Source organism: Periplaneta americana, chromosome 16, assembly GCF_040183065.1.
Source record: "Periplaneta americana isolate PAMFEO1 chromosome 16, P.americana_PAMFEO1_priV1, whole genome shotgun sequence".
NCBI classification, from domain to species: domain Eukaryota; kingdom Metazoa; phylum Arthropoda; class Insecta; order Blattodea; family Blattidae; genus Periplaneta; species Periplaneta americana.
Genome location: NC_091132.1, coordinates 11,549,395 through 11,562,614, shown reverse-complemented (window position 1 = coordinate 11,562,614; position 13,220 = coordinate 11,549,395). Strand labels below are relative to the sequence as shown.

Below are 13,220 nucleotides of genomic sequence, written 5' to 3'. Positions count from 1 at the left end.
TTCTGGGCCACTGTTCAAAAGCTGCATTTTGTTACTACTAAGAATATTGACCTTAAAATCACATTTTTATTTACAATCTCTATTCAGTCAACGAGTGATATCACAAGTGCGACAATCTACGTGATTACGTCCCAGGAACCAAAAGACCATTTCCTTCCCTCCACTTCCTCACTGACATCCTTTCATTACATCCTTCCGTCTCGTGCTGCATTGTCTTCTCTGCTATTTTACCTTCCTTTTATTGGAATTCTTGACATTTCCACAAAAATAATTAGTGCTACTACTAACCCTGCATTTCATTTAAATACACAGAAATATCTAAGAACAGATGAAAACCACTGGTGTAGCTCAGTCGGCTAAGGTGCTTGCCTGCCGATCCGAAGTTGCGCTCTGGCACGGGTTCGATCCCCGCTTAAGCTGATTACCTGGTTGAGTTTTTTCCGAGGTTTTTCCCAATCGTAAGGCAAATGTCAGATAATCTATGGCGAATCCTCGGCCTCATCTCGTCAAATACCATCTCGCTATCACCAATCCCAATGCCACTAAATAACCGAGTTTTTTATACAGCATCATTAAACAACCAAGTAAAAAAAAAAAAGAACAGAAGAATACTTTGCTAGATCACAAAATAAATTAAATTCTACAGAAATTATTATACTGTGTGTTTTTCTTGGTATAGGACTATATAGGACATAAAGGTTTAACATTGCCACAAAACAATGCTGAAGTAACTTAAATAGTGGGCCGTGGTTAGAAATTAGCAGACTTTGACAATTTCTAAAACAAGAGAACATACTTTATGATTGATTAGTCAAAGCACAGTACAGATAGTCATACAGTAAGAAAACTGTATGTTAATAGGGCTATGACAACATGCTAGCTGAGCATCACTAGTGCGATTATATTTCTAAATATGGCCCCACTTATTAAGTTATGTCTTCATTGTTTTTATACACAGGTTTCCTATGGCAATGTTACATTCCCATGTTCGACGCCAGAAAAACACACAGTAGAAATTACATCCACTGTCAAAAAAATTAATAAAGAGATATGATTGGATAAAAACGTGTTACAAAATGGATCAAAACACATCACTAAGATGATGATAATCAAAGTTAAACGTTAACAAGTTCTATTGCCAAGTTTCTGAAATAACAGATCTATTTTATGCCACATCGATTTGATTATGAAATCTTTAAACATGTCAGTGAAATTTTTTTGATATGTCCGGTTTTATGGACATTAACAGTCAAGAAATCTCACAACTAACTTTTAGCATACAAATATGGATGTATATGGATGTCTAAAGAGATATTTCAAATTGCTTACCAGATCTCCATCCCATAATTGTGGCCAATTTCTAGGAATTGAAGATGATTTGCTTGAAGCCTGCGATCCCCTGTCAATTATAAGATGAGACCAGTGTTTACTTAAATATTAAATTGCACACTGCAAGTTTATTGAAATAAAGATACTAATATTTAATTAAGAAAAACAAGAAGGATTATTCAAGATGCTAGACAGGGATGTCCACAATCTCCTACTTTATTTAACTAATACAGAGTATCCCAAAAGTCAGTTGACAACTAAATTATTTATATATATTATTTTAATGTACCGAAGTACATATGATATTTCCATGCAGATATTCTGAGTCATCATACGATGAAAGAGTAATGGAACGGAGAAAAATTCTCTCCGGCGCCGGGATTTGAACCCGGGTTTTCAGCTCTACGTGCTGACGCTTTATCCACTAAGCCACACCAGATACCCACCCCGGCGTCGGACAGAATCATCTCAATTTAAGTTCCAACTCTTGGGTTCCCTCTAGTGGCCGCTCTCTGCACTACGTCATAGATGTCTATGAATGTAGGACTAAAGTCCACACATGTGCTGAGGTGCACTCATTATGAGTGACTAGTTGGCCGAGATCCGACGGAATAAGCGCCGTCTTAAATCACGAAGTGATTTACGCTTATCATATATATTATTTTAATGTACCATTCCATTACTCTTTCATCGTATGATGACGCAGAATATCTGCATGGAAATATCATATGTACTTCGGTACATTAAAATAATATATATGATATGCGTAAATCACTTCGTGATTTAAGACGGCGCTTATTCCGTCGGATCCCGGCCAACTAGTCACTCATAACGAATGCACCTCAGCACATGTGTGGACTTCAGTCCTACGTTCATAGACATCTATGGCGTAGTGCAGAGGGCGGCCACTAGAGGGAACCCAAGAGTTGGAGCTGAATCTGAGACGATTCTGTCCGACGCTGGGGTGGTATCCGGTGTGGCTTAGTGGATAAAGCGTCAGCACGTAGAGCTGAAAACCCGGGTTCAAATCCCGGCGCCGGAGAGAATTTTTCTCCGTTCCATTACTCTTTCATCAACTAAATTATTACTATTTATTTATTCAGATTCACATACAGATTTTCCTTAAAATCATATAGTATACAAAGCATTTATATTTAAAATCTCACTGGAATAATGGATAAACATAAAGTAATACATATTCTATTGAATGATAAATTTGATCAAAATACATTATACGAGTAAACTAACGTTGTAACGAAAAAATTATATTGAAAGTTCCAAATCGAGTAAAGCAAAGTACATGAAAATATTGAATATGAGACATACATAAACAAATGAAGACTTTAAAACTTGTAATTTACCTGGAATCGACCAGGACCATGGAATGAGCCTTGGCCATGCGGAACTGAGTCTTGTTTTCAAGCTCAGCAGCCAGATGCTCTGCGCGTAATTGTACCGATTCGAGCTGCTTTTCATTTGGTTCTGGTTTCTTCTTGCTTGTGGGTGGTTCAATAGGTGGTGGTTTAGCAGTAGATGGACTCTTCAACAAGCAATGAAAAGAAAATTATTACATATGCTGAAGGCATGTTAAATTCCCATTACGTTCCAAAATGTTTAAGAATATCTAACAATTAGGAACATTGCTTCCACATAGCTTCATTCTTAAAATAAACACACATTATTCTTGGTGATCGAATAGTTGCCATGACTGTTACGAAACCCCACATCTGCAAGCACAAATCTATATATTGTGATGAAGAAGAAGAAGGGTAGCTGACTTTCTCTGTAAGTGAAGTAAAGCAGAGGTCTGGTACTGTAGATTCATAGCAAGTAAATAATTCTACATAAAGCTGAATCAGAGAGAGAGAGAGAGAGAAAGATCAGCAAAAATGTATTTGCCACTACTCTCACACATTAAAACTGAAATCTCAGGAAGGGAGAAATTTGATTTCCAGGGGGAAATTTATCACAGAGTTATCCTATGAACGAATTAATATTTATTAACTACGAATGAGTTTTCACCAGATATATACAGGGTGGGTCAAAAGTCGCTTTCCCCAAACACTTCCTTACATTTAATTTACATTTGACTACACATTCCTTTACAGATTTTGTTCAAAATGGAGGCCCTGTTTCTCGATACACAATTCACAATGTTTAGACACTGATTTACAGATGGCAGAACATAACTCACTTTAAATGCCACCCCAAACAGTCACACTGGAGTGTTTAATTCTTTTGAGATAATTTCAAGTGGATTTTCACTGGCCCAGCAAACACAATTGCCCCGGTTCACTTTGCCATTTAGTTTAAATGTGGCTTCATCAATCCATAGAATTGTTTTCCAAAAGTCAGGATTGGTTTCATGTAGAATGCAAGAAACTAGCAGTTATTGCGTACAGATGCAACCGAACACAATAAACACAAAACAAAACAATAACAAGACATGACATTGGAAAAACAGTTGATGCACGAATATGGTTGTCAACCCACCACTTATTACATCAGCTATTCATTTGTTCAAGTTATGACATCTGTATATGTGTACAAGTATGAAACCTAAGAACGAATATTGGGGAAAGTGACTTTTGACCCACTTTGTATAACAGATAACAAAACAAATTAATTAATGTAAGAATAAAAATAGGGTATAAATCTGAAGACTTATCGGTAAATATATAAATACTTGTGTGTACAAATGTAAATACTCAGGAAATCTAAATAGAAAACTTTCCTGTCGTGGCCCATATTTTAAGGAACAATTCCAGCATTTGTCTGGTGTGACTGAGGAAGACAACGAAAAATTTCTGTTAGGATTGCCGGTCTTGGGAGATCGAACGCCTGACCTCCTGATATCAAGGCACTTGGTCTCCAGGGCTATCACACTTGGTTGATTTTAGTACATAATATACATAGCCATACATGCACACGTATATTTTAGAACAGATAATCATTCATCACACTCATTTTACCCTCACCTCACTGCACTGACACTTTTCAGTGTCACTATAACTCTTTTCACTGTCACATCAAAAACTTTTCATTGCCACTATAACATTACAATTTGACTGCCACAACACACTTTGCTGTCACAATAGCTCAAGTCACTATCCGTATTTGTGTCATTTCTTAATGTACACTACTGCCTACAGTAATAGTTTTCAGCCTATTTTTTAATATCTTGACACTTCTTCATTTCAGTATGTATATAAAGTTCTTTGTACATTAACACAATAACATCTAAGTCTTAACAAAAATATACTAGTAGAATATGTATACGTATTTGATACCCAGTAACTTATAAAAAAAACCTAGGTATGTGAATAAATTTAAATAAAACTACACACAAAAAGCAATCACAACTATCAAGTACGTATTCCTGTACAATAAAATGTATTTAATTAAAAAGAGCAAAAGCAATAATATAGTGCATCATACCATGAAGGTCAACATAAATGTGAACATAAGAGAACTTAAAGAACAGGATTTAAGACACATGTAATACTTACATCACACACAGTAATGGTGAGTTCCGGTAAGGCCCATGTTGACTCATGACTATTTTCTTCAAAAAAGTAAACACGGCCCTCTGAATCATTTGATGAGAACCACTGAAAAAAATTAACATATTGACATTACATTCGAACAATGCAACTGCTATGCACACATACAAGTATGTTTTAAATTTTCAGATGCAAGTTCGTTCAAAATTCAGTACAACAAAATACCTCTTACACGGACAGACATGTCAGAAGAAAGAATATCTGTAATCTTGGATTAGCGATCTCTTATCACAGAAAGCACGTCACTAAAATGTCATTATTTATTTATACATATCTACACAAAGATACATATATTCAAATTCAATGAATAGCAATTAAAAAGCTGACAGGGAACTAGAAACCATGGATGCTGGCACATTTATCAATAATAAATCAAAACTTCCAAATCAAATAATCAAATTTCCATTAACTAATACAATTTCTTACAGCGAAAAAAGAAAGAGAAAAAGCATGAAGATAAGGAAATTGCTGACACGAAACAAATCCTTTGCCACAGAAATTTAAATAACCGAGAAGAAATTCCTGTCAGAAAAATGTTACAATATACATACATTATACACAACCAATTTCTTTTACATAAAAACAAGAAAAATGTCAACACATTTAGGCATATGAGATACGTTATAAGGACGTAAAATTAAGACCGGTTTAGATACCAGCTATGGATAAAATATTATTAATTATTACTAACAGTTTACAAGAAATCTGTGTGAAGAGTTAACATGCCCAAAATCACTTTGCCGATATCAGAGATATAGAAAACATATATTCCCGCCAAAATCTCTAAATCGATATTTTGTGGTACCGGTATCATAACAATTCTCCTTTGTATTTCGCACAATAAGAAAGCAATTGAACATATTACTGTTTATTAATGATTCAGAAGTGTGCTTGGTGAGATGACTTCACACAAGCAAATGAATGTCTCGCACAACATTCCACCATAAAACACAATACAGCCAAGAACTCAAGACTGGAAAGGGATAGTTGATCATGTAAAACGAGATATAACGAAATCAAATTAATTAACTATTAAGGATTGCTGAGTATAGCGAAAGTTGAGGACTGCCAACTTTTAGTTGTCCATCTTCTTTCTACTACTATCAACGAGCTCCAGTTTTTTAATCGTTCATTTAATGAAGCTGCACCAACTGCTTGGTTTCCAGCGTCGATGGAATAACACATAAATTATGTTTTGACAAAATGAGTCCGAGGTCAATCCATGAAATTACCTGACATTTTCCTTACAGTCGAGGAAAATGTCTGAAAGCAAGCAGTAATCGGCCCAAGACGGATTCGAACCCACGCCCTGCGCAGCCTGGATAAGGAATCCAACTCGCTGCCTGAGACTAAGCTGGTGGCAAGAGCTGTAGTAGCCCGAATAGTAACTATGGAATTTTAATGAAGAAATCTCGAGTTTTAGACCAGTCTGGTTCGTCTTTATTTATTTCTTTTCAACATGTCATTCTGAGTTTATAAGAATCTTCTGAGGTTATTTTTGGTGCGCAGTACGATTACAACAGTGTGAAGGCTGAAAGTTGTTTCGGATGCAGCCCTTCTAAGGCACTTTTAAAAAGACAGCTAGACACAGAATACGAGTTGCAGTAGCGCAAAGAACAGTTTCACCCGTTATATCCCTTTTCCGGACTACAACATTCATGACGCGATCAGTTGCAATAACACAACCATACACAAATTAAATATTATGTAGTTTAGAGCTTACAACATATGAGGGGCAGGGGCTATTTTTATTATCTTATCTGCAAGCCGTGTTTTTTGGTAATAAATTAGCTATAAACGCAAAATAGCTATTCAAGTAATAATTAGCGAAAAGGGAATAATTTACGCACGAGACGTCGGTAGATATGTCGAGTGCTTAAGGCACTTTTCGCACGCATTGCATATAAGATTTTTTGGTCAGCCGCGTGAAAATGATTATTTCAGCGAAGGAAAAATTAATTGATTTTATTGTTCAGACGTCGTAGAAAAAGTAATGTTTCAAATGAATACTGGTTACTATGCAGTTGTTTACAACTCCACTGTTATGTTGAACGTCATTAGTAGCCTATTGGCAGGCCAGGGCGCGACGTCACATTCTTAGTCATAACATGGCCAACATTGAACAAATTTATATATAAATGCACATTTAACATGAGTTTAATATAGCTATTCCTTTGTTTTTTAGAACTCTGAACATAGGCGAATGTCAAGATGGCCATGACTAGACCATGATAATCACGTGACTCCAATTCGTGTCGAAGCCTGTCTTTCTCTTTAGCCACGTATTACACACCACACACCTTATCCAAAACGAAGGTTGTTGCAAGAAAAGTTATCAAGAAATCGGTTTAAAATGAAGGAACCTGAAAATCCGATAGAGAAAATGGGTACAAGAAAACTTGCGAAAAGTTTGGAAGTTGGTATGAGAAAAAGAATATATCTACTATTAGCCTACAGAAAAAGTTGCTTTGAGATATTTCTCAGAGATATCTTACAAGTGTGAGCCTTCAATTTTATGGAGTACCTATTCGATGCTTCGAACCCGATTGCAAATCTGATTCTAGGCAAGATAGAACATTCAGTCGAGAAAGAGAAATAATCAACAAGCAATTCAAGAATTTCCTTCAGCTGCCGCTCATACTGAAGTCCGCCAAGAAGAAAAATGGCATGTTACACCTCCAAATTTTCAAACTTCTAACTTCAATAATTGCATTGTCGATATTTAAAATAAATAATGGACAGTATAAAAGTTTTTGTTTTGAATATTTCAACTAAAGAAAGAATGCGTCAAAGAAACATTTTAAGACGTCCATCAGTTGATGTGACAGTTTACAACCATGATTGTTGTACAGATACGGAAATAAAAATATATGGACCGAATCTTGGTAGGAGTCTTCCTGAATGTAGGCAACAAGCTTCGCAACACTATCCACATGTAGCATATATTTAGGCGCTCTTGTTTACTGCACATACGCCATGCGTTGTACCTGGAACATAGTAAAATTAGGCAGCCCATTTTTTTCTGGGTCTGTACATTAGTTTTATTGCTAATGTTTATTTTAGGATGCGAGTTTTACGAGTTTTGCTTGAATACGTGACGGTAATATTCTGCAAACCTAATGTAGCGTGCGTCTAAGAGCGTGTCAGCTGTCAGCTGTCAGTTTTCGGTGTCAAGGTCGATAAACAAGATATCCCATCAAAAAAGATCTTCTGTTTCAATCCTATAAAAACGTAAAGCTGCATCTACACCTACACGGTACAATTTTCCATGCGCGTAGGCATGCAATCTGAGAAAAATATGAAAGAATCAAGTTTAAAGCGCGCGTTCAATTAAGATGCATGAAGATTTTGTACCTACAGTACATGGTGTGTCGTTTTAACGTCATCTTCACTATGTACATACAGTAATTATTAATAATATTAAATATAAATCTTGCATGCATTGCTTGAACATGTAAAGTTGAAAGAAAAGTTGAACCGTGTAGATGCACCTTAACAGATTTAATATTTTCTTGTTCAATAAAATCGATGAGATTGAGTTGAAGGATGGTATTTCTTGTAATACATTATACGTGGTATTGTTCAAAGACATAAGCTAAATGGAAGGTGTGACTTTCTGCTGTCAAATTGTTCTTAAAACATGCGTTTATGATTAGATTATTGTCGTTCCGATAACCGTAACAGTTTTGTGGACGAAATTAACGATAATTGAAGCCCTTTTTTCATACATCTAGAGGCAAGTTACTTGGAATGGGCTGAACAATGTCCCCTAGAACATAAAGCCAGAGAGAATCTTCGCTACAATGAATGACATCATAACTCTTGGGCTATTGAAATATGAATGGAAATAAAATTGTGGAAGTCGCATTTATTCTACAGAGTGATTTATATAGAACTGCAGCATTTCTTTCTTCAATTATTCCGTTGGAAATTCATTCAATGACCCAATTTTAGCACCAAATTAAGCAGTATGTTCTGGAGTTTCGATTCCTTGTCACTAGATGCGCAGATGTTTATGTTTTATTCCTATTGTTGGCAGCACTGACCCAATTTTAGCACCAAATTAAGCAGAATGTTCTGGAGTTTCGATTCCTTGTCACTAGATGCGCAGACGTTTATGTTTTATTCCTATTGTTGGCAGCACTAGATGCGCAGATGTTTATGTTTTATTCCTATTGTTGGCAGCTGTTTTCGACATTTTGTGTCAACGTGAAAATGCAGTACACATTAAATCAACGACTCTTCCTTGTGAAGCAATGCTGGATTACGAATTCAATTACAGCTACTCTAAGGTCATACCAGAGAGAATTTGGTGTTCCACATGTCATCCATGAAGCACCTATGCACCCGGTTAAAATTGGAGTTTGGTGCGCAATATCCGCACAGAGAATAGTGGGGCCAATTTGTTTAACCAGACTGTGAACACTGCAGAGTACCGACTGATTTTCATGGAGTTTGTTGAGCAACTGGACGATGTAGAGCTGAGTCAAGGATATTTTCAGCAAGATGGCGCTACATGCCATACATCAAATGAATCCGTGGAACTAATTGCAAGTTTCTTTGACGACCGAATAATTTCCAGGAACCTGTGGCCACCGAGATCTCCGGATTTGACAACGCCGGACTTCTTTCTATGGGGTTACTTAAAAGACAGGGTTTACGCCACACGTCCCCAGACATTGGACGATCTGAAGCACAACATCACACAGGAGATTCAAGCTATTGACAACAGAGTCCTCCAACGAGTGGCCAGTAACATGGAACGACATGTTGAGTTGTGCCTTATGCAGGATGGAGGACATTTTCGACATTTGCTATAGAGGTAAATAATCTCCCAAAATTCCTCTATATTTTAGGTATAATAAGTTGTCGCTAGCACAATTCGTTTTGAAACAATTAATGAAAGAAATTGTGTCAGTTCTATATAAATCACTCTGTACTAATAAATAGTGTGTGAGAGTTGTTTTATAAACATTTTATAACGTTTCTTAAAGAAGAGATAATTACCATCATCTTAAGTTATCGAAGTCAATATTAAGGTAGGTACGTGACGTGTGGTGATTTTTACTTTTATAAGAATGCATGGAAGCAAACTGCGAGAAGGTTAATATTGTGTTGAGAACACGTTGAGAAAACAGAAAATTAGTCTTATAATACTGAGAAATTAACAATGAAAAGGTTTGCGCATTTACATATTTAATATGATTATTATTATCGAGACTTAAGGTCTGTTTGACTATGCTAAATTAGTGTGAATACACCATGCAAGGAAATAAAGAAGTTTGACGCAAGCCTAGTAATTGGAAGTAATGAACTTCTCTCATAAACTTTACCTTTCCCATTCTCTTTATTTTGTTATATACTGCTGATAACTATGGCCCGACGCTGCAAGGCACAAGGGATAGAAGAAGAAGAAAAAGAAGAAGAAGATAACTATGGAAAAAAGATACATCTTAGTCCACCGCTGTGGACTACAGGTTGGCATTCCTGATTGTGAAACAAGAAGGCCTGGGTTCAAATCTTGGTTGAGGTATTTAATGAGTTTTTCCTCAACCTTTCAAGAGCAAATGCTGGGTAACTTTCACCGCTGGACCCTGTACTCATTTCGCTGGCATTATCACCTTCATCTTACACAGACGCCAGATAACAATTGCAGTTGTTAAAGCGTCGTAAAATAGCCTACCAATTAAAAAAACACCGCTGAGATTATTTCAAAATTGCTAGACAAGATGCATGATGTCATATGTTTATGCACTGGCTGATGGGGCGCAATATTTTTTCCTATGATATTATAATATACCGGTACGTACTTATTTTTTTACTTGGTTATTTAACGACGCTACATCAACTACTAGGTATTTAGCATCGATATAAGTAGTGATAGCGAGATATTTGGTGAGATTAGGCCGAGCATTCGCCACAGATTACCTGACAATCGTCTTACGGCTGTGAAAAACCTCGAAAAAAAACCCAGCCAGGTAAACAGTCCAAGCGGGGACCGAACCCGCGCCAGAGAGCAATTCCGAATTGGCAGGCAAGCGTATTAGCCGACTGAGCTACGCCGTTGGCTAATATAGGTCTACTTATTAGGGAATAATACTTTGTGTTGCCATTGCGTCGTTTAGACGGAACTTTTGCTTTTGCCTCTATATATGAGTCTAGTTTTTCACATTAACTGAAATTAAAAGTGACGTACGAAAATGTTTAAGCCTGTAAGTGATTTAATTAGGGCCTAATATAGCCATAAGTACAGTTAAGCTATGAATAGCTCACATCATTTCACGAAAACGTCTCCGATTTTACATTAAGTAGGCCTAAACTTATTTCATAACCATGCCTACATTTTCTTAATGCCTCGATTAATTTTTAACACTGTACTGTGTATCAGCAAGGATCAAAATTTAATTTTACGTAATTTTTAAATAAAAATAATAACTACTACATCGTTTTCCCTATATTTTTATAAATAGCCTAAAATTACTTGGCCAATTTCACATTTCAACATAATAGTATTCATTGTGTTGATCCCTGAATAATAATAATAATAATAATAATAATAATAATAATAATAATAATAATAATAATAATAATAATAACACGAGTACATTAATGATTGTGTAATAAGTTTATAACTAATTTTCATAATGGTTTTAGGTAACATATTAAAATTAACCTTTTTTATTATATGATACTTACATGGGGGTGTATTCAACTAATATTGGAAGCCTTAGGAGATACGTTAAGCAAAGGTTGAGAAACATTGTTATTCTACTGTAGTAATAGCAACAGTAGCATGTTAGCTGGGCAAAAAGAGCCTGAAACGTTAAATATCGCATAGTTGTGGACGAACAAGGTCTTAGTTATATTATGAAGGCTGCATTCCACGAGATCTATAGATAGAGCTCTCATTATATTCATCAGATGACGGGTAAAAGGAAAGAGGGGTCTAGTTCCCATGGCAACTGTATGTTGAACCAGTCAGAATAAATTTCAGAATAAAATGATTCCTTCTCCACACATAACGGCAATTTCAATTTTACTTGAAAATGTTTCTCTCAATCATTTATGAGATTGTATTCGCTAAGAACTTGAAAACGTAGCCATATAAGGCATAAAGGGCACGTTGAATTATTATACAGTGTGTTACTATGTAACTTAAAAGTCACACGGGTTAGATCGGAGAATCGAAAGGGCCATATATTTTTACTGATTATTCTATCTTTGGATATTGTATAAAGTTCGTCCATAGAACATTCCACTGTATGTGTTGTCGCAGATTTTCTTTCTTTGACTCGCATTTTTCGCTGGTATAAATTTAGTAAAATTCAAAACTTAATTTCTGCATATCCTGAATTAATTTTCTGCTAGAATTTAGTATAGTCATTAGAAAATACTTCCAGATTAATAAACCATTTTTAGAATTATTTAATGCTTTCTTCTCTGTTGTATTAATTGTATGTGTGTGTTAACAAATCCTGTCTTTATCAATTCAATATACAAATATTTTTTTGTGAATTTTTTCTCCTGCGAAATGTAAAATTTAATTCTTTTGCGTAAAAAATATTAATGAAAAAAAAAACTTGAAATGATGAAACAGTGCAAAGGACAGGGTTTGTTCTTCAGTATAAAATAACTTGCATCCAAAATTTCATGAATTAATCTGAAAAATGTGTGGGAAACTTGAGTTGGAAAATTTACGGGAAATGAGCAACAAACATACTGACGATGAGCAGTTCTGTCCATATTTAAATGACCAAGTCGATTGACAATCTCACGTTTTAGGTCGTAACTCTAAAAGTATTAGAGATTTTTTTAACACACTATTGCGGAAAGTTCATTCAACAAAAATAAAAAAAAAAAATAAAAAAACTTTTTCGAATTCTGAAGGTGTATACAGTATGCCTCCTATATGTGACGAATGTTTATAACAGAGCGAGCAGTTTCAGCATGTTTCTTCAGTTGGTTGAGTAGGCCTAAATGTATTAACAGCTTGAGGTAATTCCTTTTCCCGACGTTTTCCTCAACTGTAAAGCGAATGTCAGGTTATCTATGTTAAAATGTTATGTTTTATTTAACGACGCTCGCAACTGCAGAGGTTATATCAGCGTCGCCGGATGTGCCGGAATTTGGTCCCGCACGCGTTCTTTTACATGCCAGTAAATCTACTGACATGAGCCTGTCGCATTTAAGCACACTTAAATCCCATCGACCTGGCCCGGGATCGAACCCGCAAACTTAGGCATAGAAGGCCAGCGCTATACCAACTCGCCAACCAGGTCGACGGTTATCTATGGAAAAACGTAGCCCTCATCTCACGAAATACCGTAC

At 35.8% G+C, this 13,220-nt stretch overlaps 1 protein-coding gene across 5 annotated transcripts in view; it reads right to left on the bottom strand.

The window, feature by feature from the left end:
- Positions 1 to 13,220, bottom strand: part of LOC138691274 (rho GTPase-activating protein 12-like) — an 87,072-nt gene that overhangs the window by 26,793 nt on the left and 47,059 nt on the right. For all 5 annotated transcript variants that reach the window (XM_069813110.1, XM_069813109.1, XM_069813108.1 and 2 more), the window contains 3 exons: positions 4,839 to 4,940; positions 2,691 to 2,869; positions 1,330 to 1,399 (listed from right to left, as the gene is read on the bottom strand). In XM_069813110.1, the coding sequence (XP_069669211.1) occupies positions 1,330 to 1,399; positions 2,691 to 2,869; positions 4,839 to 4,940 (351 nt within the window). The remainder of the gene's footprint in view (positions 1 to 1,329; positions 1,400 to 2,690; positions 2,870 to 4,838; positions 4,941 to 13,220) is intronic.